At 40.7% G+C, this 27,170-nt stretch overlaps 1 protein-coding gene across 1 annotated transcript; it reads right to left on the bottom strand.

Moving 5' to 3' along the window:
* Window positions 1-24,712: 24,712 nt before the first annotated feature.
* On the bottom strand, window positions 24,713-25,546 carry LOC132832654 (probable G-protein coupled receptor 139). Its single transcript, XM_060850733.1, has one exon. The coding sequence runs from the start codon at window positions 25,544-25,546 to the stop codon at window positions 24,713-24,715; it is 834 nt and encodes a 277-aa protein (XP_060706716.1).
* Between the last annotated feature and the right edge of the window lie 1,624 nt (window positions 25,547-27,170).

The following is a 27,170-nucleotide window of genomic DNA, read 5'->3' as shown; positions in this document are numbered from 1 at the left end:
GAACAAGTTCTTCGGCCTTCCAATAATGAGCGGTATTGGAACGAGTTGTCTAGTTTACTATTCTCGTTGTGGTTCTGTTCGCCGAGCTGGAAGTTTTTGCTGCAAACGTTTCGTTCCCTGGCTAGGGAACATCATCAGTGCTATTGGAGCCTCCTGTGAAGCGCTGCTTTGATGTTTCTTCCGGTATTTATAGTGGTTTGTTCTTGCCGCTTCCGGGTGTCAGTTTCAGCTGTAGTAGTTTGTATGTGGGGTCCAGGTCGATGTGTCTGTTGATGGATGTTCTTGCCGTTTCCGGGTGTCAGTTTCAGCTGTAGTGGTTTGTATATGGGGTCCAGGTCCTGGACCACTACAGCTGAAACTGACAACCGGAAACGGCAAGAACATCCATCAACAGACACATTGACCTGGACCCCACATACAAACTACTACAGCTGAAACTGACACCCGGAAGCGGCAAGAACAAACCACTATAAATACCGGAAGAAACATCAAAGTAGCACTTCACAGGAGGCTCCAATAGCACTGATGATGTTCCCTAGCCAGGGAACGAAACGTTTGCAGCAAAAACCTCCAGCTCGGCGAACAGAACCACAACAACGGACACCCGAGCTACAAATCTTCAACCAGACTTTACTATTCTCGACTTAAATTCAATTCGAAAGAGATTCCTTCGTTCAATTTGCCTCTCACTTATTCTTACGCTCAGACCGAGAGACGTGTGGTAAAACAGGCACTACGAGAATGATCGATTTGCTCATCCAATCATCCAGCTGGAATCACGCAGACGTAGAATTATATAGCACGGAAGCAGGGCCATCCGCCAAACTAGTCCATGCTGAACAGGTTTCCAAAACTGTACTCGTCTTATTTGCCCGTGAATGGCCGACATTCGTCTTAATCTTACCTCTGCATATGCGTGTCCAAATATTTTTTAAACATCGTAATTATACTCGCCTACACTTGTTGCTTTCTATCTGAACGCAAACCTTAGTATGAAAAGTTACCACTCACATCCCTTTTCGATCTTTAGTCCCTCAACCTAAACCTGTGCCCTCCAGGTGGTGGTGGTGGTCGGGATGGGGGTGGGGGGGAGGGTTGGGGGGCGGGGGGGGGGTGGGGTCGGGTCGCTTGGATATTTACCTTATCTATGATACTCGCAATTGCATATAACACTATGGCGTCACCCATCAGTCTTCGACACCCCCGTGAAAGATGTCCCAACTTATTCAGGCTTTCCGTTCAGCTCAAACCTTTCACTCACAGTACATGGAACATAGAACATAGAATATTACAGCGCAGTACAGGCCCTTCGGCCCTCGATTTGCACTGACCTATGGAACCAATCTGAAGCCGAACAATCCTACATTATCCAGTTTTCATCCGCATGACAATTTAAACACCCTTAAAATAGGTGAGTCTGCACCTGTTTAGGTAGAGCGTTCCAGGCCCCGACTGCTCTCTGAGTAAAGAAACGACCTCTAACATCTGTCCTACATCTATCACCCCTCAATTTAAAGCCATGTTACCTCGTGCTAGCCATCACTATCCGAAGGAAAAGGTCCTCACTGTCCACTCTATCTAACCCTCTGTTTATCTTATACGTCTCAATTAAGTCACCTCTCAATCTTCTCTCTAACGAAAGTAGCCTCAAGTCCCTAAGCCTTTCCTAATAAGTCCGTCCCTCCATACTAGGCGACATCTGAGTAAATCACCTCTGAACATTTTCGAAAGCTTCCACATCCTTCCAATTAAGTGGTAACCAGAACTGGATACAATACTCCAAATGCGGCCACATCAGAGTTCTGTACAGCTGCAATATGTTAAAAATATTTTCTGGAGTCAGTCAAATTTAATAACATCCTTTCTAAAGCAGGACGACCAGAACAGTATGCAGTACTCCAAATGTGGCCTCACCAATACCTTGTAAGGCTGTAAAATGAAATCCCAACTCCCATGCTAAATGTTCTGACGAATGAACAACGTCACTTCCATCATCCTGTCTGCCTGTGATACCACTTTCAAGGACCTATGTACCTGCAATGAATGACCTCTCTGTTCGACCCCAATATGAAGGTTCTACCATTAACTAAGTAAATCGTGCTTTGGGTTGTCTTCACAAAATGCAACATCTCACATTTATCTAAATTAATCTCCAACTAACATTCCTCAGCCGACAGGCTCAGTTGATCAAGATCCCACTGTACTCTTCGACAACCTTTTTCACTGTTCTTTATGCCACCAATGTTTGTGTCATACACAAACTTACGAATCATCTTATCCAAATGGTTAATATCAATGGCAAACAAAAGTGGCCCCTGCCTTTAGATATGAGTGGTGCTGGAAAAGCACAGCAGATCAACAGCGTCCGAGGAGCAGGAAAATGGACGTTTTGGGCAAAAGCCTTTCATCAGGAATGGAGGCAGGGAGCCTCCAGGATGGGCAGAAAAGTTGCGGGAGGGAGGTGTGGGGTTGGGGGGGAGCTGGCGAGAAGGTAGCAAAGTGTCCAATAGGTGAATGGGGGTGGGGATGGAAGTGATAGCTCAGAGCGGAGGGTGAGAGAAGGTAGCAAAGAGTACAATAGATGAATGGGTGTGGGGATGGAGGTGCTAGGTCAGAGGGGAGGGTGGAGAGGATAGGTGGGAAGGGAGATTGATAGGTAGAATAGGTCATGAGGACAACGCTGAGCTGGAAGATTGAAACTGGGGTAAATTGAGGTGAGGGAAAATGAGGAAACTGGTGAAGTTCACGTTGATGTCCTGGGAATGAAGTGTTCCGAGGTGGAAGATGAGGCGTTCTTCCTCCAGGCGTCGAGTGGTGGGGGAGTGGCGGTCGAGGAGACGCAGAGCTGCATGCCCTCTGCAGTGCCGGAGGGGGAGTTGAAATGTTGAAATGGTGGGGGTGATTGGTGCAGGTGGCCCAGAGATGTTCCCTAAAGCGCTCTGAGAGGAGGCGACCAGTCTTCCCAATGTAGAGAACATGGCATTGGGAGCAACGGACAAAATACATTACATTGGTGGGTGTGCAGGGGAAAGTTTGGTGGATGTGGAAGGCTCTTTTGGGGCCTTGGATGGATGTGAGGGAGGATCTGTGGGCCCAGGTTTTGCGAAAGTTGACCCTGCACCGATCCTTGCAGCACACCACTCGTCACAAGCCTTCAAACTGAAAAGCAATCCTCGACCGTCTCCGTCTCTCTCCTGGCATCAAATTAACCTTGTATCCAAATATAGCTCTTCATGTGTACAATGTGATCTAACCTAACTGATTAGTACCCATGTGCTATCTGTTGAAATACTTGCTCAAGGCCAAGCAGACAATATCTACTGCACTACCCTCATCTATCTTCATTGTGACTTGTTTTAAAAAAAACTTAATCAAATTTGTGAGACATTATTTCCCACGAACAAATCGTATGCTGACTATCCCTCACGCCAAATTTGCGTAAATCAAATCCCTTGAAATCCATTCCAACAACTTCGCCACTTATAGTAGGCATACAAATCTGTCATTCTCTGGCTTTTCCTTGCAACTTTCCATAAATAATGACAGATCAGTAATCATTCTTCAGTCTTCCCACACCTCACTCATGGTTGCTCATGACGGGACTATTTTGTCGAGGGGCCCTGCAACTCCTCACCTAACTTCCCACAACCATGTACTTGATCAGGTACGGGTGATGTATCTACTTTTATGGGTTTTAAGACCTCCACCACCTCCTGTTCTGCAATGTAAACTATTTTCAAGACATCACCATTTACTTTACTGGTTCTCTGATCTTTGTACACTTCAAACGCTGACGAGAAATATACATTTAGGACCATACTTATGTATTGTGACTGCACACATAAATGAACTTGCTGATGTTTGAGGGTTCCTATTGCCTCCCTAGACAATCTTTCACTCTTGATGTATTGTAGAATCTCTTGGGATTCTCCATTACCGTAACTGTAAAAGCTATCTCAAACTCCTTCTTTGTCCTGCTGATTTCCCTGTTATATGCACATCTACAAACCCTACACATTGAAGGGGTTGACTTCATCTAAGCTGTTTTCAGATGTATGCCACTGTTTGATTCTTGACTTAAGCCTTAAGATGTTTAGTTCATGCGAGATGAGGTCCTCAGAGGCATTGCTGAACAAGGAGACCTTGACGTTTAGGTTCATAATTGCTTGAAAGAAGGTAGACAGGATAGCAAAGAAGGTGTTAGGTATGCTTGCTTTTATTGCATAGCACATCAAGTATCAGAGTTGGAAGTTATCCTGCGGCTATGCAGGACATTGGTTCGGCCACTTTTGGAATATTGCATTCAATTGTGGACTCTCTACTAAACTGGAGAGGTTTTAGGAAGGCTTTCCAAGGATATTGTCTGGGTTGGAGCATTTGAGATATAGAAATACAGAAAGCATGGTGAAGTAAATTTATTAACTGTTAATGCAATATATACAAAGGATAATTAGCATGGATAATTGGTTTTGTTTCTTATTACAGCAAATTTTACAGTTCATTTTGTGTTTTCACCTTGTATTTTCTGACCGTTTCGTATTCCTTCTTTTATTGCCGTTTGAGAAATTTTATAACATATTAGTCCAAGTTCAGATAATACGCATTTGATTGGTCATGTACTCCTTGATATTTCTCCCTGGATTAGACAAACAATTGCTAATCTTTGTCTTCCTTGATTCGTTTAAGCAATCATTAGACGGACATTTCCATCGATTGGTTATGCTTTGTTTTTACATTGAACGATCCTTTACTCAATTTCATTTCTGTTTTCTACAAACATTATATGAGCGCAGTTAACTGTGATAATTGCGACTTTGTCTTAGACTAAAATGACGACTAAAAGCTTGGGAAGAATTTTGGTATAACTATTAAGACACACGTGATTTTCCATTTTGCGAAATCATGGACTTTGTCAGAACGAATGGATATTCAATGATGGTCATCAATTCCTTTCTGAATTTGACCTGAGCCACCACGTAGATAAACGTGTTTGTGCACGAACTCAAACACTGAAGCATATATCCAGTGTGCTCCATGATGGCGAATGGATCGTTGTAATTTTTGGACAAAATTGGAATGCCTACGAATTGTGTGCACACAGAATGTACAAAAGTTACTGTCCACAACAATATAAAACAACCAGAGATGGCCAGCAGTAACGTGATCGATTTCCTCCGGTTATCCATCTCAGGATCATTGTGATCTTCTCGTTCACTTCTCTGAAGCTTTTTCCTTACTCTATTACTCTGCACAACATGCTTAATCGTGAAAGCATTGAGCAACGCAATCAGTACAAATGGTACAAATGGTGTTAGGGTAAAGTCAACGAAAAAGTATGCTACCCAGAGAGGTAAATTAAAGAGACTCGATTTGACATTGCAGAACCATGTTATATTGTCGATCATTTCCAAGTGTTCATTTTCAAAATAAACTGGAATGTTTTCTACAAAGCTCAATGCATAGGTAGTTGCTATAATTATTGATGCAGTTCTTTCATTGCAATATTTTTTTCGCAACGTTTGGCAGCAAATGGCAATGAATCGATCAAAAGTGAAAGCAACTGTTACCCAAACAGAACAATCTATTGCTGTGCAAAGCAGGGCAATATTAAGGCTACAAATTGGCGTGTAGTTCAAAAATGAATATGAGAAGTAAATGTTATTAATCTTGTAAAATATTACGTCAAACATTACCACTAGTAGATCTGCCACTGCCATGGACACGAGGTAACATGTGATGCATTTGGAAAGTCCACACTTCCCACGCAAGAGAATCCCAATTGCAATTATATTACCTAGAAGAAATGAAAATAAAATGGCATTAAGACACGGAGATAACTAATTTGAGAATAAATCGCATATAAACTACCACTAAATTCGTGGTGCAGTCATTCAACTCAATTTCATTTTGCTTCAGGTCAATTGTGTGGCACGTAATCGTGCCAGTCCAGCTTTTAATGAATCAGAACTCACTTTAGCCAGTTTATACCAGAGAATGTTGTATCAAAAAGAGCTACCAATGCAGAAACAATGATACTTATCATGATGTGATTCTTACAACTCTCATGTGATTTAGGGGGACACACAAAAAATTAACTAAGATACCCAATAGCTGGGTCACCACAGTACAATAGAATCTTCTCGGACTAATACGTGAGTAGCTCGTTCCCTTTCATTTTCTGCATCCTATAAATGGGCGCCATCAGTTCAGATCACCGCTAAATTTCTCAACCAGATTTTATGCTCGCGGAAATAAATATCGCCCTGCTTTGCACAGCAATAGATTATTCTGTTTGGTTCGCAGCTACTTTCAGTTTTGATCAATTCATCAACATTTTCGGTCAAACGTTGCGAGAAAAACAAGAAAAATGTTGATCCAATATCACTAATTTTGCACCATCAATTGCAGTCAGCATTGTGTTCACTGAAGCAGTGATTCCAGAAAACTGAAAATAAGCGTGCAAGTCATTTGTCAATCAGTCAAAGGATCACTAAACGATAAGGTGGCAAAAAAAATGCCGATGATAAAATATGCGATGCATGTGTTTAAACAGATCACAGTTGAGTGAAACACATCACTCATCATGGATTGTGCATTGAAAACTGCAAACTCTGGAGATCACAACGGACCAGGTAACATCCGTGGAGCAAGAGAGAAAGAGACAAAGAGAGAGAGAGAGAGAGAGAGAGAGAGCGCACTCACGCATGGGGGTTACATGACTGCCAGCTCCAATCAAGGCTTGAAACGTAAGCCTCCATGGATGTTGCCTGACTCGCTGTGATCTCCAACACTTCTTGTTTTCAACACAGATTTTAGGCTCTGCAGTAATTTGCTCCTCGGATTATACTTCTTTTTACTTTCATCTCGAGATGCCAACATCAAATATATAAGACAAATATTTAGTTCTATGAAGAATTTAATGTAACTTCTTTATGATTCGTTTTAAACACTAATCTGCCATTTGTATGCATCCACTATTTTTCTATGCAACTTTGTACTATGGCAACCTCTATGGCAACCTCTCTGCCATTCAGCCCGGCGCTCTAGATAAGATAACTAGTGTCTCTTTTCAAAATTGTACAACTGGGATAACCAATCTCAGTTGACTTTGTTTTTATAAAGTTTGTACAACAGAAGAATCAGTCAAAAATATTTGTGCATAACAATTTCGTGTTTAAAATGCTGTAAATACTGAAAAAGAAACAAAACTGTCTCAAAATTTGACATGATTCAAAACCATACAATTAGTTACTTTAGGACTGTAAGATTGCCCTTGAAAAATTCTATGGCCTTTCCCAGCAGGTAAGATAAACTGGAAGAGAAGGGTAAACTGATCAAAGAGACAAAACGGTCCTAGTACATCAGCATTAATAGATTGCAGTGGTGGTCAACGATTTTTCTTGCTGTTTTGCCATGTCTCATACTGAATATCTGATGGCTTTGTTTCAACGTCTTGTTGGATGTAATTCTCTTCAAAACTCCGCTTTGATGAAATTTCCCGATTCACATTCAGGTGAAGGATTCGTCTTCAGTCTAAGCAACTAAAAAATATTTCTCAAAATTCATTCCAAATTATCACAACTATGACATAAAGCACATTGGAAAATTTAAGTTGCAGATAAAGCCAAATCATTCAGTTTCACATTTGGAAAACAAATTTCCGAAAATGTTGGTGATAATATCCATTTAATAAAGTGCCATTTTACATTGTATTGGGGACAGATAGATTGAAAACGTTTGGTAACTGCAATTGTGTGCGTTGCAATGAAATAACCTAATACAACAAAGCTAATGAACATTTCATACCCAAAAAGAATTGAACAACAGAATTTTGGGACCAATACAGGCAATTGTAGATAACCAACACATGAAATTAAACGTCTAAAAAAAGTTAACATGGATAACAAAAACAGCAGTAAAATCATTATTAGCAAACAAAAAATGGAAGAATGCACTGTTGTGACTTACAGGGAACACTAACCGCTGCAAGAATAGGGTAATAAATTGCTTCCACTTGCAGAATTATAGGTCGTGGCATTTTCCCCGTGATGAGTTCGCCTCTTGTTGCGATTCAAGCACGGATACGATACATTGATTTTAAGCAGTTATATACACTAATTTGGAGGAAGCTCAATTTAGGCAATGAGGTCAGACAAATTACCATGACTTGGCATTCATTACGGTTACTTGAACAAATTGATGAAGCAATCTTTTCTACTCAGTGGGAATGTAAGTTTATAACTTAAAAGTCCCAATAGTAAAGAGGCACGTAAACACTTGACTATTAATTGAATTAAAATTCAATGTTCAATTGCTTTTGAATTTGTAGTTCCCGTCACATGGATCAGATCATTTCAGACTGCAGCTTTCCTTCATATGTCTTCACGTGTTGTTTTGGCGATTGAAAGTTTTGCCTAGCAGTGATGTTAGCTCTTCCATTGGTTTCAGCTATTGAAAATTCACTGAATGAATTACTCATGATTTAACTCATTCCAAACTAGTGTTGTGCATGGTATTGGTTGAACTTTCTTATATGGGCTCCAGGATATTACTGGAAATTTTTTTGACGGGATACGATTGGGGCTATTTCCACAGCAGTATCGAATAGAATGTGGATTGCCAAACGTTGCTGTGAAGGGAGGGAATTGTCGTTATGGCAATCACCTTGAGACAGAGTAACAGCATCAGTTCAGCAGTAGAACTGGGAACCAGTGCAAAGATAAACTGGAACGCTGACCCCTCGTCAGCCGGCAAGTGTAATTATCAGTAATTTATTATAACTCCTTGTAAATATTCAAGTATAAGCACCATGATAGTGGTTACCACTGGCTGCATTCATAAGAATTGGAACCATCCGCATTCCTACATCACATTGAAGGGCATCGGATCCTCAAGGGCCGAAGTGCAATGAAGTCAGATATTTCTTGGTCAGACAAATGATAGGGAGAATTGGAAGCGTTCACAGTCAAGGTGGATCAGTGGTTCCGACTGCTACCTCACAGCACGTGCGTTTCAGTTTCGTTTCCAGCCTCGGGTGACGGTGTGGAGTTTGCACATTCTCCCAGTGTCGACTTAGGTTTCCACCAGATGCTCTGGTTTCCTCCCACAGTCCAAATATATGCAGGTGAATTCACCATTCTAAGTTGTACATTGGGTGTATCATTCATAAAGAAATGAATCTGGGTAGGTGAAGGACCTGTTCCACAGCGCAGGGAATCTAATCCCTCCAGTGCAGATAACGAACCTACAGCTAATTCTAAAATTGAGATCCCTAGCTTTTTATTGCAAAATGCTTGACTTTGGCTGACAAGTGGAAAGTAACATTGTCACCACACAGAATTTAATCTTTGACCATCGCTCATTAGAGACAACCTAGCGCAATGGTGCTGTCAAAGAATTAATAATTCACTGGATTAGTAATCCAGCATGCTGAGACTAATGTTCTGAGGATGTGAGTGAAGCTGAAACTTATTGCAGAGTACGATGTTGAATTAAAATTCGTCTAATGGAAACGCTGTAAGTGTTTGTTGCAAAAACCCATGTGGTTCACTAACGCTCTTTCGAAACGGAAATCTACGCCTCTTCCCTTTCATGTTTTGGCCTCCATGTGATTCCAGACCACAGTCAGAGGTTTGACTCTGAACCAACTTCTAAACTGGTCAAGCAAACCATTGAAGTGCATCCAATCGCCGCAAAGTGCAGAAAAGGGAGCGAAACTAGACAGAACAGCTGCCATCAATAATGAACCGGAAGTGGCAGCAGCAAGCAACCCCATGTCGAAGTTGGAAAGTCCTCTTCACCACATGGCAGAGAAAACTGTGCAACAAAGTTTTCCCACAGTGTTTGGTGATTCGAAGTCATTTTCTCATCCAACAACCCTCTTTAGACACCAAAATTATCACAATACAGAAATACTTCAACTGTAAATTATCTAACACTTTCGTTAGGTATATTCATAAAAGGTGCATGACTGATCACTCACAACGTCTTTTACCCTCCGACTACACAAACTGATTCGCACTGGAGAGAAATCATTCATATGCACGGTGTGCAATAAACCATTTATAAACATATCGGCAGGCCGTATACTTCATATGGGAGAAGCGATGCAGCTATAAAGTCTATGAAGAACTCATTTTCAAGATTCAGGAACGTCCACACACATCCGGGTATTCACATCGTCCAATAATTTAATAAATCCTCAGGTGCGTACATGGAATGAGCTGCCAGAGGAAGTGGTGGATGCTCGTACAATGACTGCATTTAAAAGATATCTGGATAGTTATATGAATAGGAAGTGTTTCAAGGGACATGGACTTTGTTACTATTGTTTCCCTTTGTGACGTCCTCGTGTATTCCTCTGACATTCGGAATGAATCATTCCTCCTCCAACAGCACCTTCCCTTGGAATCACACGATGTGCAACAATTGTCTTTCACATCCTCTCTCCTCACTGTCCAAGACATGTACATGTTTAATTGTGTTCACTGCTCAAAAAGTGGTCTGCTCCACAACGAATGGGTAGTCACTTTCCAGAATTCATCCATTCGATCTGCAAATATAATCTTGATGTTCTTGGTAGCTGATATTGCAACTCACCATTTTACGTTTATCTCTGCATTTTCACTCTGGATTTGCAGTTGTGTCTGAGTGAAGCCAAACATCAGCTGGAGCGACAATCCCACAATTTCTGCTTCGATACTCTACAGCCTGTGGACTCATCATTGTCTTCAAGAACTTCAGATCATGAAGCACTGTTCCGTTTGGAGTTTTGAAATATATTTACGGTTAGATACCATGCTGACTCACAGTAGGAGATACAAAGGAATAGTTGAGTGGAGAAAATAAATCCCTCTGACTTAGAATTACCTGGAAAATGCACAAGAATAAAAATAGGTTAAAAATTACAGTTAAACTATATGAGGTGAGAGTGCTGATTGGTTTTGAATTGGACTATAATTTGTATAGGTGTGTCGTATCACAATCAGACTGAGTCAATCTCCAATTTTAATGCTTTAACAAAGCCTGAATATTAACTTCAAATATCATTAATAGGCGTATACTCGATGTTAACGCTTAAACAAGCTCTTGAAAATAGTCAACATTTTCTTCATGTGTACTGTAAATTTTAGTATCCCCCCTTGAAATTGTGTTCTTTAGAAATGTGAGAAATAAGACAATTTATTGATAGGAGAAATGCTTACGATTCTTCCCACTACCCGGCTCTGACAACATTTTCAGATAAATGATACAATTCAACATCTGAGTAAATCCGAACGCGCGGGCTTGTATCTAACTTGGTTAAAAATTTAATGCAACTAGAAGAAGTTGTCTTCGCAAGTGTAACCTCTTGTACACAGGTACAAATTCTACGTTGAAATGCAAGTTTTTTTTCGAATTGTAGATGGAATAGGTCCGATTAGAAGGATAAGCTGCATGCACATAATGGAGAATGGGAAGTAACATGATAGGAATAAATAAAACAAAGAAGCACTTATGCCAGAAATCCGAAACAATAAGTGAAATTGCTTGAGAAACGTTGAAGCCTCTATGTTCCAATTGTTATCTCTCTTTTTTTTGCACACATACTGCCGACCCACAGAGATTCTCCACCATTTACTGTTTTTGTTCCATTGTGGGGTGCCTTCTCAGTTTTCTTCGGTTCACAGGATCATAATAGCTATCACGTTAACTGAAAAATGATAACACACTAAAAACTACAACTCACAACTGATCTGTATATTGCTGTATCCTCCGACAATCCTCCTCACTACCCATGACTGCACCGATCTTTGTATTTTCCGCATGCCTACTATATCGAACAGCCACGTTTCTCTCCAGATCATTTGTGCAGACCACGAATAGCAAAAGTCTCAGCTCTGATCCCCATGGAACACTACTCGTCACTACCCTACATTCCAAGAAGCATCCTTCACGCACAACCTTTTGTCTCCTATGACTAAGCCAATTCTCTATTAATATTGCCAACTTACTCCTCCTACCATGTGATGCTACTTCCTGTATCAGTTTGCGATGAGGCTTTACTGAAGTCAGTGCAGACATCATCCTGTCGTTTTCCCTCGTCGACATCTTTGTCATCTCCACAAATACTCGATCAAAGCTTGACCAAATAGGTACAAACTGTTTCGCACAAAACCATGCTTCCAATTGTAAATGCTTCTAAATACATATGGATCTTGCCCCTGACAATCCTTCGCAATAATTTCTGTAACACTGAAGTAAGGACCACAGTCTTGTGATTTCCTGAATTATCCCTGCTACACCTCTAAAATAATGTGGCAACGTTGGCTGTTCTCCAGTCCTTTGTGATCTCAGGTGCAACCAAAGAGGATGCAAAGATGTCTGTCAGCACTCCAGTAATTTGTTCTCTTACCTCACTCAATATTCTGAGCTAGGTCCCATCAGGACCCATCTATCATGATGATTGCTAAAATGCACAATACGTCTTCTTTTTAGCAGTAACTTGTCTTTCTAGTTCTATGCTCCCTTCCGTGAGATCAGCCGCCACGAATTCCATCTCTTTGGTGAATACTGACACAAAGTATTCAATTAGGACCTTACCAACCTCTTTTGGCGACACATATACATTCCTTTCTTAGATCTTGAGTAAGTCGTTGGGTCTTTACTTAATCCTGTTTGCCAACGACGTTTCCCGCACGCTTTCATACCTTCTAATTCCCTACTTAATTTTTTTCCTACTATTCTTACATACTTTATGGGTTTCATCAATTCCTATCCTCCCAACCTTACGGATGCTTCTTTATTCTTTTCAACAAAGGTCATAGTGTTCCTGGTCATCCAAGATTGACCTAACTTTACATGTCTTTCCTTCATTTTCACAGGATATGCTGCTCCTGAACTCTGATCAACTGATGTTTGAAATACTCCCGCACATTTGATGGACTTAGTCTCAAAAATTCGCTTCCATTCAAAATTCTTCAGTTCCTGCCTAAGGTCATTGTGGTTCTCCTTTCCCAATTTTACACCTCTAGCCTCAACAGTATCCACAACAGTATATTTGTTTTGCAGAGGCAAAGCGGGATTCCTGCACTGCCTGATTACAACTCCTGTTCTGCTTGGTGGTCATCCATTACCTTCTTCTCTGTGGAGACTGATTCTACAGCGTGACCACCTCTTTATACCTGCTATCCAGATACTCTGTGCCTCGCAAATACTCCACAATTTTCCCAGACTTTGCTCCAACATTGAAACTCAGCCTTCCAAGAGACGCAGATGGAGACATTTCTTGCACATATGTGGGTTGCGGGAAATAAAAATGTGCTCGACTTCCCACCAAAAGCACAACAGCATGGTGGCTCAGTGGTAAGCACTGCTCTCCCACCGCAACAGGGATATGGTTTCGATTCCAGGCTGAGACGACGTCGGAATTACCCTAGCGTATTTTCTGCGTTGCTTACTCCCACAATCCAAAGATGTGTAGGCCAGGTGATTTGGCTATGGTAAATTTCCCACAGTGTTAGGGGCATTAGTCAAAGAGCAACGGCTCTTGGGGGATTACTCTTCAGAGGGTAAGTGTGGACTGGTTGGACTGAAGGGTCTTTTCCCACACTGCAGGTAATCTAATCAAACAAGAGGAGCAGACCATGAATTGAAACTCTCTGCCATGCTTCACCCTTCTAACTTCTAACTTAAGTAATCAGGACAACGTCAAATCATTTTAATACTAATTTAAAGATACTGGTGCGGTCTCCTCCGATAACATTTTCTCAAAACGTACCTGCTCCCACTAACAGCAGTTTCCAGAAGCTATAAATGCTTGTGCTCCTTTACCCTCTCGAACTGTCACTGCCGACATCTCATCATGTTCTGTTTGCTGTCGTGTGAAGCTTCCCTCTCCAGTTTTTTATTTGGTTAGAAGAAGCAGGAATGATAGAAATATTACAGTAATGTAATGTCTGTGGTTGACTGTTTCTTAATGCCAAGTTCTTCAAAGATGCCTTTCACATCCATGCTGATGGCAACGTCGAATTCCAGAATGGAAACAAGCGATGTCTCAGAATCCTCTGGTTGGTTCTGGTCAACATCTCTGTCTCGGGCTTGTTACACTGCTGCAGTGAAACTTTGCACAAACTGAAATAACACTTGTGAACCCTGCAGCCTTCACAACTCAACAACGAGTTCAATAATTTTGAACACGTTCCTCCATGACTTACACGAACGCCGACACATCAGGGCTTGTCATCCTAAGGAATGCTTTCACCAGAGTTAACCATTTTCATCCAGCAAAGGTCCTAATTGTTTCTGATTTTCTTTCTCTAAAGACTACCATTATCCATTCTTTTGTATCCTGAACTGTCTATCTCTCGCCTTGGACGCTATCTCCAATTATTACTGAAGCCCCACAAACCCCCTTCCTCCAGCCACATCGAAAGTATATAGAAAACCTTTCCTCACTGTTCTTAAGATTGGTCACTGGACCTGAAACGTCTATTCTGCTTTCTCGACAAAAATGCAGCCAGATCTGTGCGGTTTCTCCAGCGATAACGAACGCTTCTCTTCCAAACCAGTCAAATTTCAGTAGTAATTCCTAGTGCCTTTGACAGCAAAACAAACAGCTATCACTATGAAAGAAAGTTTGCCACCAAATCCACCACCTGCAAAATAATGCAACAATCAAAAGTATCTTCCACTCCCCTTCCCTGTCTTTATTTCACTCGGACCATTTCCTCTTTGACAATGGTTTATTCCTCCATCACTCCCAGCACTTTATTCCTCACTCCACTCAGCACGATGGATTATTTCTATGCAAGTTCGGGAGGTCGACTTGTTCCTTATTTATTCCATCCCTTCTCGTTGGTCAAGGTTGAAAACATTTCTTTCAGATGAAGATATAATTGAATTGTACTTCGCTCTTAATGCAGCTGGATAGACTGGATGTAAATCAGACTAATGGGCTTTAGTTCTGCATTCGGTGAGACAATTGGTCATGCTGACGAGTCTTCCCAGAATGAAATTTACTGAGTTCAGCTATAATTTCGCAAATGATAGGAAAGAGCCTATCTTCGGTAGACAATCGAAGAAGAAAGCATACGTTTACCTCCCAATGCAAATTCTTTCATAGCCTTGAGCTATTCCCCGTTCGGAACATAATAAATCTTCTTGAGCCCTGTATGAGCACAGCTCTATTGATCCTGCCTACAGTTCCCCATCTTCTTTTCCGATATTACGAGGGCATTGTATCTGCTTCACAGAGAATACTGAGTATTACGACTGGAGTGCTGTCAATCTAGTTAAGCAGTTTTGAACAACAGTAGAAACCTTATGTTAGTTGCAGGAGAGCTGTCAATGTCACCATAAAAGATTTTTTTTTCATTCATGGTATATCATGAATTGCTTATCAATATTTATTTATTAAAGAAAACAATGAGAATATGTTAAATCGACATTTTTTGTCAATCACAGAAATAGATGCTTCTTGAATCATTGTTATCCATATATTGGGTGCATGGTCAACAGACATTCCCAGCAATTTCACGGAAATGAATGAATTTTTTTGGCTATTTCAAGAGCTGTTGAAAATTAATTGCACTTGTTCTGAAATCATATAATGACAATGCCATGTAAATTCAGTACACATGATTTAATTTCCTAAAGGATATAAGTGAACCAAATGGGAGTATAAAGCCTTCATATACAGTTATGTTCATAGTGACTGAGCGCAACTGTTTTTTGGGTCGTTTATGAACCAATTAAAGTTAATTTCCTACAATTGGTATAGTTTGTTAAGCATATAAAGGACAGATCGTTGCCATCGGCAGTAAAGGTAGAGAAAATGGTTAAAACAGTAAGTACGACTTTACTTTTACATGTGTTGTTAACATAATTTTCAAGATTGACATTTGTTACCAGTCCACATATGCCTTTTGCAATATGAGTTAAGCCAGTACATCTGTTATAAATCTATGATATTTAAGATTTTCCACATGCCTTTAGGGCCAAACACCATAATGAATACTATTTTACCTGAGAAGGCAAGACTTTTTCTCTGGAATCACGTTATCACTCCTGCCAAAACAAAATTATGAGAAGCTGCAGGCGGGAGATTGATTATTGAATCCCTGGTCTACTTGGTTGTTTTCTTTTGTTGGTTCCCTTAATATCTATCAGAGGCCCATTCAGTCAGAGATGTGTTTCATGTTTCAATGAGCACAGTCAGTAAGTGTGATATGAAGCCATTTTAGATGATTTTTATTGGGATATCCCGTCCACAATTCATTTAGTGCGCTTGACATTCTCAGGAACTCGTCCAATTGCTGATTGAAAAGCAACACTGTTTCTCCAGCTGAGATCTTATCATACCTGACGCCATAAACAGAGACATAGAATGCAAAGGAAAGGAATTGAAGCGCTAGCGACGTCAGACGTTCGTTAACACTCAAATGATGTCTTCTGTATACTTGCAGGGCTATATAAGTAAATGTCATTCACAGTTACAAATATGCAGGGCTTTGATGAAACCACAATGGATTACAATGTGCAGATTTGGTTCAGGTATTTAAAAAAAGGTGATATTAAAGGCAGTTCATTTGCGTCAATCAAAGGGAAAACTTAAGCGAATCCCTAACCCAATCACATTTAAGGACGTTATGCCTTTTAGCAACAGCAGAAGGGTCATCTGATTGAAACATAACAGATTATGAGGAGGGTTGAAAAAATAGATATCAAGAACTTGTTTGGGAATCTCGAAAGAGGCTGCATCGTTATAAAATAAGGGAACTGTGTTGAATTTTATTTATTGATCAAATGCAAAAGAATCTCATCTCGTTTGAAATGAAATTCTTTGCACTGGAGAAATTCATGGGTGAGATAATTAAGTGTACTTAAAAAAGGACATTATTAGGGCTTTCCAATTACTGTACAACAAAAATGGCCGACAACAGCTCCAACAAGCTTTGCAGTACATGGTTTACCGAAGTTCCAAAGTGCGAAAAACACTCGATTAATATGTTCTCCGCACAGAGCACAATAGCAATCTGTTCCTTCAGTAAGATTGGATGTGCAACATTCTTTGCTATCCTCACAATAATAATATTTCATTCCAACTGGGTTTTTTTTTCCAATTAATCAGCTATAATTCAAGCAGATTTTAATTAAAATTCTTCAGGTTATCATCGGTATATATTCCGAAGTTTTACGGAAAGGCATATACATTAATCCATGATATATTAGAAAGAACTATTTAAAGTAATTACAAGGAGCGTCCCTTATATGTCAGAGTTGAGAGATAAAAATCACATGCAATCGTGTAAAGTACAATTTTTCACAAACCAAAAGGGCCCAGTCATATCATAGCAACACGACAACGAATTGAATGATGTATTAGAAAACCAATCATCCTTGAATAAAACACCAATTAACAATAGTATACATGTGGAGGGAGTATATGCAGCTGCTTTAGTATTACAAGAAAAATGTATCAAGACAGTTCACATGTAGTTAAAAGTAAATCACCATTGATTTTTCTTACGATCTGTACTACAGATTAAGAGGATAATTGAACGCTCACTTCGAGGCCAGATTCGAGAGAAGTCTTTGGCCTCCTCCTTGTATTGTTCCAGTGGAATGCATGAATAAAATTGCCGCGTGCTTAGAGCTCTGATGTCTCCTGATTATTTTCTCTGTCAGACTCGCTCCAACAAACTTTGATGCTGCCAGAGCAGGGTATTCTGCCTGACCCCTATATACCGTGGACTGCAGAGGAGGTGATTTGCCACCATGTAGATGGTGTGGCATTCGATGTGTATGCGTGTTTACAAGTTAGAACACGAAAAATTACTTTGTAATTAGAGCAAATGTGGCGAAAGCAGGGTTATAGGGTTTGGTAATTTAAATGACGCATGTAAAAATACTGGAGTGCAAGAAATCACCAGACGTGAATGACTGCGCAAAGCAAAAGAATTACCTGGGTGAAGAAAAAAACTACAGGAGTGTGAAGTAATGCACACACACAAAAAAAACCTGGGTGAAGAATCCACCGGAGTGCTTTGGAATGTTCAAAAAGTATGGAGAGACAGACAGTGTTGAGGCGTTGGGAAAAGGTGGCAATGTGAACGTGTATGTGTGTTAGTGAGCGAGAGAGAGAGATTTCTGAGTACAGCGTCAACACTTCGTGGTCTGTTTTGAATGTACCTTTGCTCGGTGGTTTTTTTTTGGTATAAATTGTGTGTTTTTGTTCTCTGGAGATCAATCTCTGGGGAACCTACGAGTTTCGTGTGTATTTGGGGCAAGTTTGATCATTTAAATTTAAAATCTCTATGTCTGTGTTACGTTCAGAAGATAAGCTAACGAAATTTGAAAGTAATGAGCCATTATTGTCTGAAAAGAAATCTACTGTAAAATATTGTTTTAAGATTTGTGTCTTAAAGCAAGGCAAAAAAAAAGCATCTTAGTATTGGTTATGGTTGATCAAAGCTAATTGAAAGCCAAAAAGGCCTGAGGCAATGGCAGATAAAGGTGGAGATGATACGAACAGCTGGGGTGTGGACAGATAAATCCCACAGGCAGTGATTGAAAAGTACAAAGCATTAATTAAAGAGATGACCCAAAACGTTGGAAGACTGATGGAAGTGAATTTGAACAGCAGGCCTGGTAGTTGGGCCAGAAAAAGAATAAGGCACAGAAGCAGTTATTTTTGCCAGCATTTTTTCTTATACAGAACGCTGCATAGAGAAAAAAAAACAAGTTGCAGTTAAAGCCAGAAGAGAACAAAATAAGCCTACTCCGAAAGAAGTCGTGTTTCAATCTCAGCCATCCGCAGCAGCAAAGTGAAAAAAAAATGCCTGAAAATTGTTGGTAGTTTACAAAAGAGCAGAGTGACAGTGACGATGTTTCCTGTCAACAGGGAACAAGCAATGCAAGAACACTATGACAATGCGGGTATGGATAAGGGGCGTGGCCACCCAGGTGTTCGATGACCCCAATTCGTGCATAGAACACAACGACTTTAAAAGGGAGAATGGCGGATTTAAGGGCAGAAGTCCCCTTGACCACAGGGGAGAGACTGGTACCCTTGGAACGGCTTCCCCAAACACATAAGCAACTCAGCTCATATAAGATCCTGGGAAAAATGTGGAAGAGCTCGCTGAGGGGCACAGACTGAACCCTTGACCACCTATAAGCGCTAACAAAAGCTAAAATCCCCAGGGCGGTGTGGGAAAGTGTACGGTCATCCTTTAAAGCCCACACGTATAGCACAGAAACTACACGGCAAACAACAACCGAAAAATGGAAGTAATTCGGACAGCTTGTGCCGGTAATCTTGGCAATGCCGTTCCACATTTGACAAAAATGACCGCAGTCACTCAAAACTAATTAAAAAAGGGAGTCATTCGAAGATCACGACGAATGCAAGTTCCCAGTATATAATGAAATTGGGGAGATCTATAATCCCGACGGAATGATGAGGTCTCTCTCCAACGATTTAGAGATGGATTTGGGGCACACTTGAAAACAATGATTAACCTAGGATTGCTGGTCGGGAATAACTTCAAAAAGTCCTCAATTAGGCTATGAATGTAGAAAATAACCGAGTGATTATTAAGAAACTAGCAGCTGGTTAAGCGGGAACACACACAGATAGGGAGCCGGTCCGAAATAGCGAAAGGAGACAGTGTACTTAAGTGTGCTAAGAGAGGGGGGCACAAAGGATGGGCATTTGGCCAAGAACTTCCCCAGTAGGAAATGTGAGAATTGTGGGAAACCAGGAGATAGAAAGCAAACTGCTGGTTCCGACATGAAGGCAAGCAGGAACGATGATTTAAACAGGCGCAGATTAATCTCCATCCAGTTGCCAATGGCAGCAATAGTGAGCAAACTATAATCTAACTTACAGCAGATGTATTGTACGAACTAATTATGTAGCAAAGACGACTATCAATCCTGAGAGATGGGGAATGAGATAACCAGGAATATAATAACGCATTGTTAGGGGGCCAGCAGTACAGCATGTTAATATATACCAGAGTATGTATCTCTGTAACCGATCGAAATTAGGATTTTAATTTTCCTACCATTGAGTGGGACTGCCAGAATATCAGTGGCTTCTATTGGGTCGGAATCTGGTAAACGCATTCAGGAAAGTTTCTTCAAGCAGTATATTCAGCATCCTACTCGGAAAGGGCAAACCTCGACCTACTCTTGAGTAATAGGGAAGAGGGAGCACTTTGGACACAGTGCCATGGTTCTATTAATTTTAAAATAATAATGGCGAGGGAAAAAACTAGTCCACGGATTCAAGTTCGAAGTTGGGGCAAGGCGAAACTGATAGAATTAGACAGGTCTTTTCAGCTGTTGATTGGAGTCGTTTCTTTTTTGCAGGCAGGTGGAAGGCCTTTGAAAGTGAGCTAGCTAGAGTTCAAAGCCTATATATTCCTGTGAAGGTGAAGGGCAAGGTTGACAGGATCATGGAACGCTAGAGAACAACAGATGTTGAGAATTTGATCAGAAAAACAAAGGAGACTTGGCTCAGTTACTGGCAGCTGGGATCAATATATTAAAGGAAAGCAAATAGAGAGAAAATTAGGCCAGTCAAGGGCCAAAGTGGGGATTTTTGCACAGAACCGCAGGAATATGGGTGAGGTCCTCAATGAATATTCTCCTCCTTGTTTACCGTGGAAAAAGACGTGAAGGCTTGGGAACTTGGGGAAGTTAGTGATCATACCTTGGAAGCAATCCATATCAAAGTAGAGGAGGCGTTGGATGCATTAGAATGTATGACGGTGGATAAATCTCCTGGTCCTGACAAGATATATCCAACGAAATGGAAAGAAGCCAGAGAAGAAATTGCAGAGGCCCTAGCTGATATTTCTGCATCATTGTTCGCCACAGGTGAGGTCCTGGAAGACGGGAGAGTAGCGAATGTTGTGCCATTATTCAAGAAGAGCTGCGAGAAAAGCCTAGGAAATATAGACCAATAAGCTTAACATCTGTGGTTGGGAAGTTACTTGAGTAGATTCTGAGATAAGCTATAAATGCATTTGGAAAGACAGATTTAATTAGGAGTGGTCAGCATAGCTTTGTGAATCGGAGAGCATGCCAAACAAATTTGTTACAGTTCTGATAAAGTGACCAGGAAGGTTGATGAAGGCAGGGCGATTGACGCAGTCAATATGGATTTCATTAAGAGCATTAGTAAGGTCCCACATGGTGGGCTGCCCCGGAACATATAACGTCGAATATTACAGTGCAGTACAGGCCTTTCCGCCCTCGATTTTCACCGACCTGTGGAACCAATCTGAAGCCTAACAATCCTACATTATCCAATTTTCACCCACACGACCATTTAAATGCCCTTAAAATAGGCGAGTCTACACCTGTTGTAGGTCGAGCGTTCCAGGCACCGACTGCTCTCTGAGTAAAGAAACTACCTTTGACATCTCTCCTATATCTATCACCCCTCAATTTAAAGGTATGTTCCCTTGTGAAAGCCATCACTATCCGAAGGAAAAGGTCCTCACTGTCCACTCTATCTAACCCTCTGATTATCTTATACATCTCACTTAAGTCACCTCTCAACCTTCTCTCTAACGAAAATAGCCTCAAGTTCCTCAGCCTTTCCTAATAAGTCTTTCCCTCCATCTGAGTAAATCACCTCTGAACATTTTCGAAAGCTTCCACATCCCTCCAATTAATCGGTAACCAGAACTGGGTACAAAACTCCAAGTGCGGACACATCAGAGTTCTGTACAGCTGCACGATGTTAAAAATGTTTTCTGGAGTCAGTCAAATTTAATAACATCATTCCGAAAGCAGGACGAACAGAACAGTATGCAGTACTCCAAATGCGGCCTCACCAATACCTTGTACGGCTGTAAAATGAAATCCCAACTCCCATGCTAAATGTTCTGACGGATGAAGGCAAGAGCGCCAAACGTCACTTCCATCATCCTGTCTGCCTGTGATTCCACTTTCAAAGACCCATATACCTGCAATGCATGACCTCTGTGTTCGACCACATACGAGGGTTCTACCATTAACTAAATAAATCCTGCTTTGGGTTGTCTTCCCAAAATGCAACATCTCACATTTATCTAAATTAATCTACAACTAACATTCCTCAGCCGACAGGCTCAGTTGATCAAGATCCCGTTGTACTCTTCGACAACCTTTTTCACTGTTCTTTATGCCACCAATGTTTGTGTCATACACAAACTTACGAATCATCTTATTTAATTGTTTATATCAACGGCAAACAAAAGTGGCCCCTGCCTTTAGATAAGAGTGGTGCTGGAAATCCACAGCAGATCAGCAGCGTCTGAGGAGCACGAAAATAGACGTTTCGGGCAAAAGCCCTTCATCAGGAATGGAGGCAGGGAGCCTCCAGGATGGACAGATAAGTTGTGGGCGGGAGGTGGGGGGTGGGTAGCTGGGGAGAAGGTAGCAAAGTGTCCAATAGGTGAATGGGGGTGGGGATGGAGGTGATAGGTCAGAGGGGAGAGTGGAGCGGATATTTGGGAAGGTAGATTGGTAGGTAGAATAGGCCATGAGGACAGTGCTGAGCTGGAAGATTGAAACGGGGGTAAATTGGGGTGAGGGAAAACGAGGAAACTGGAGAAGTCCACGTTGATGTCCTAGGATTGAAGTGTTCCGAGGTGGAAGATGAGGCATTCTTCCTCCAGGTGCCGGGTGGTGGGGAGTGGCGGTGGAGAAGGCCCAGACCTGCATGCTCTCTGCAGAGTAGGAGGGGGAGTTGAAATATTGGACCACATGGCGGTGGGGTGATTGGTTCAGGCGGCCCAGAGATGTACCCTAAAACGCTCTGTGAGGAGGCGACCAGTCTCCCCAATGTAGAGGAGACCGCATTGGGAGCAACGGACACAATAAGTTACATTGGTGGGTGTGCAGGTGAAAGTTTGATGAATGTGGAAGGCTTCTTTGGGGCCTCGGATGGAGGTGAGGGAGGATCTGTGGGCGCAGGTTTTGCGAAAATTGACCCTGCACCGATCCTTGCAGCATACCACTCGTTACAAGCCTTCAAGCTGAAAAGCAATCATCTACGGTCTCCGTCTCTCTCCTGGCATCAAGTTAACTTTGCATACAAATATAGCTCTTCCTGTATCCAATGTGATCTAACCTAACTAATTAGGTATCTGTTGAAAAACTTGCTAACGGCCATGCAGACAACACCTACTGCACTACCCTCATCTATCTTCATTGTGATCTGTTTAAATAAAACTTAATCAAATTTGTGAGACACTATTTCCCACACACAAACCGTATACTGACTATCCCTAATACAAAATCTGTGTAAATCAAAACCCTTGGAATCTATTCCAACAACTTCGCCACTTATAGTAGGCACAAAAATCTGTTATTCTCTGGCTTTTCCTTGCATCCTTCCATAAATAATGACAGATCAGTAATCATTCTTCAGTCTTCCCACACCTCATTCATGGTTGCTCATGAGTGGAATATTTTGTCGAAGGGCCCTGCAACTCCTTACCTAACTTCCCACAACCATGTACTTGATCAGGTACGGGTGATCTACTTTTATGGGTTTTAAGACCTCCACCACCTTCGGCAATGTAAACAATTTTCAAGACATCACCATTTACATTACTAGCTCCCTGACTTTTGTACACTTCAAACGCTGATGAGAAATATACATTTAGGATCATACTCATGTATTGTGACTGCACACATAAATGAACTTGCTGATGTTTGAGGGTTTCTATTGCCTCCCTAGACAATCTTTCACGCTTGATGTATTGCAGAATCTTTTGGGATTCTCCATTACCATAACTGTAAAAGCTATCTCAAACTCTTTCTTTGTCCTGCTGATTTCCCTGTTATATGCACATCTAGAAACCCTACACATTGAAGGGGTTGACTTCATCCGAGCACTTTTCAGATGTATGCCTCTGTTTCATTCTTGACTTAAGCCTTAAGATGCTTATTCCTTGCAAGATGAGGTCCTCAGAGGCATTGCTGAACAAAGAGACCTTGAAGTTTAGCTTCATAGTTGCTTGAAAGAAGTTAGACAGGATAGCAAAGAAGGTGTTTGGTATGCTTGCTTTTATTGCATAACACAGAGTTGGAAGTTATCCTGTAGCTATGCAGGACATTGGTTCGGCCACTTTTGGAATATTGCATTCAATTGTGGACTCTGTACTAAACTGGAGAGGTTTTAGGAAGGCTTTCCAAGGATATTGTCTGGGTTGGAGCATTTGAGATATAGAAATACAGAAAGCATGGTGAAGTAAATTTATTAACTGTTAATGCAATATATACAAAGGTTAATTAGCATCGATAATTGGTTTTGTTTCTTATTACAGCAAATTTTACAGTTCATTTTGTGTTTTCACCTTGTATTGTCTGACCATTCCATCTTCCTTCTTTTATCGCTGTTTGAGAAATTTTATAACATATTAGTCCAGGTTCAGATAGTACGCATTTGATTGGTCATGTACTCCTTGATATTTCTCCCTGGATTAGACAAACAATTGCTAATCTTTGTGTTCCTGGATTCATTTAAGCAATCGTTAGATTGACATTTTCATTGATTGGTTATGCTTTGTTTTCATGTTTTACGATCCTTTCTTCAATTTCATTTCTGTTTTCTACAAACATTATATGAGCACACTTAACTGTGATTATGGCGACTTTGCCTAAGACTAAAATGACGACTAAAAGCTTGAGAAGAATTTTGGTAAAACTATTAAGACACACATGATTATCCATTTTGCGAAATCATGGACTTTGTCAGAACGAATGGATATTCAATGATGGCCATCAATTCCCTTCTGAATTTGACCTGAGCCACCGCGTAGATAAACGTGTTTGTGCACGAACTCAAACACTGAAGCATATATCCAGTGTGCTCCATGATGGCGAATGGATCGTTGTAATTTCTGGAGAAAAATGGAATGCCTACGAATTGTGTGCACACAGAATGTACAAAAGTTACTGTCCACAACAATATAAAACAGCCAGAGATGGCCAGCAGTAACATGATCGATTTCCTCCGGTTATCCATCTCAGGATCATTGTGATCTTCTCGTTCACTTCTCTGAAGCTTTTTCCTTACTCTATTACTCTGCACAACATGCTTAATCGTGAAAGCATTGAGCAACGCAATCAGTACAAATGGTACAAATGGTGTTAGGGTAAAGTCAACGAAACAGTATGCTACCCAGAGAGGTACATTAAAGAGACTCGATTTTACATTGCAGAACCAAGTTGCATTGTCGATCATTTCCAAGTGTTCATTTTCAAAATAAATTGGAATGTTTTCTACAAAGCTCAATGCATAGGTAGTTGCTATAATTATTGATGCAGTTCTTTCATTGCAATATTTTTTTCGCAACGTTTGGCAGCAAATGGCGATGAATCGATCAAAAGTGAAAGCAACTGTAACCCAAACAGAACAATCTATTGCTGTGCAAAGCAGGGCAATGTTAAGGCTCCAAATTGGCGTGTAGTTCAAAAATGAATATGAGAAGTAAATGTCATTAATCTCATAAAATATTACGTCAAACATTACCACAAGTAGATCTGCCACTGCCATGGACACGAGGTAACATGTGATGCATCTGGAAAGTCCACACTTCCCACGCAAGAGAATCCCAATTGCAATTATATTACCTAGAAGAAATGAAAATAAAATGGCACTAAGACACGGAGATAATTAATTTGAGAATAAATCGCATCTAAACTACCACTAAATTCGTGATGCAGTCATTCAACTCAATTTCATTTTGCTTCAGGTCAATTGTGTGGCACGTAATCATGCCAGTCCAACTTTTAATGAATCAGAACTCACTTTAGCCAGTTTATACCAGAGAATGTTGTATCAAAAAGAGCTACAAATGCAGAAAGAATGATATTTATCATGATTTGATTTTTACAACTTCCATGTGATTTAGAGGGACACACGAAAATTTAGTTAAGATACCCAATAGCTGGGTCACCACAATACAATAGAATCTTCTCGGACTAGTATGTGAGGAGCTCGTTCACTTTCATTTTCTGCATCCTAAAAATGGGCGCCATCAGTTCAGATCACAGCTATTGTTCCCAACCAGATTTTATGCTCACGGAAATAAATATCGCCCTGCTTTGCACATCAATATATTATTCTGTTTGGTTCGCAGCTACTTTCAGTTTTGATCAATTCATCAACATTTTCGGTCAAACGTTGCGAGAAAAACAAGAAAAATGTTGATCCAATATCACTAATTTTGCACCATCAATTGCAGTCAGCATTGTGTTCACTGAAGCAGTGATTCCAGAAAACTGAAAATAAGCGTGCAAGTCATTTGTCAATCAGTCAAAGGATCACTAAACGATAAGGTGGCAAAAACAATGCCGATGATAAAATACGCAATGCATGTGTTTAAACAGGTCACAGTTGAGTGAAACACATCACTCATCATGGATTGTGCATTGAAAACTGCAAACTCTGGTGATCACAACGGACCAGGTAACATCCATGGAGCGAGAGAGAGAGAGAGACAGAGAGAGGGAAAGAGAGAGAGAGAGAGAGCAAGCTCACGCATGGAATTTACATGACTGCCAGCTCCAATAAAGACTGGAAACGTAAGCCTCCATGGATGTTGCCTGACTCGCTGTGATCTCCAGCACTTCTTGCTTTCAACACAGATTTTAGGCTCTGCAGTAATTTGCTCCTCGGATTATACTTCTTTTTACTTTCATCTCGAGATGCCAACATCAAATATATAAGACAAATATTTAGTTGTATGAAGAATTTAATGTAACTTCTTTATGATTCGTTTTAAACACTAATCTACAAATTGTTTACATTCACTATTTTTCTATGCAACTTTGTACTATGGCAACCTCTCTGCCATTCAGCCCGGCGCTCTGGATAAGATAACTAGTGTCTCTTTTCAAAATTGTACAACTGGGATTACCAATCTCAGTTGACTTTGTTTTTATTAAGTTTGTACAACATAACAATCAGTCAAATAAATTTGTGCATAACAATTTCGTGTTTAAACTGCTGTAAATACTGAAAAAGAAACAAAACTGTCTCAAAATTTGATATGATTCAAAACCATACAATTAGTTACTTCAGGACTGTAAGAATGCCCTTGAAAAATTCCATGGCCTTTCCCAGCAGGTAAGATTTACTGGAAGAGAAGGGTAAACTGATCAAAGAGACAAAACTG

This window comes from Hemiscyllium ocellatum, chromosome 35, assembly GCF_020745735.1.
Source record: "Hemiscyllium ocellatum isolate sHemOce1 chromosome 35, sHemOce1.pat.X.cur, whole genome shotgun sequence".
NCBI classification, from domain to species: Eukaryota; Metazoa; Chordata; class Chondrichthyes; order Orectolobiformes; family Hemiscylliidae; genus Hemiscyllium; species Hemiscyllium ocellatum.
The sequence above is the reverse complement of the archived record's forward strand: the minus strand, read 5'-3'. Positions and strand labels throughout refer to the sequence as shown.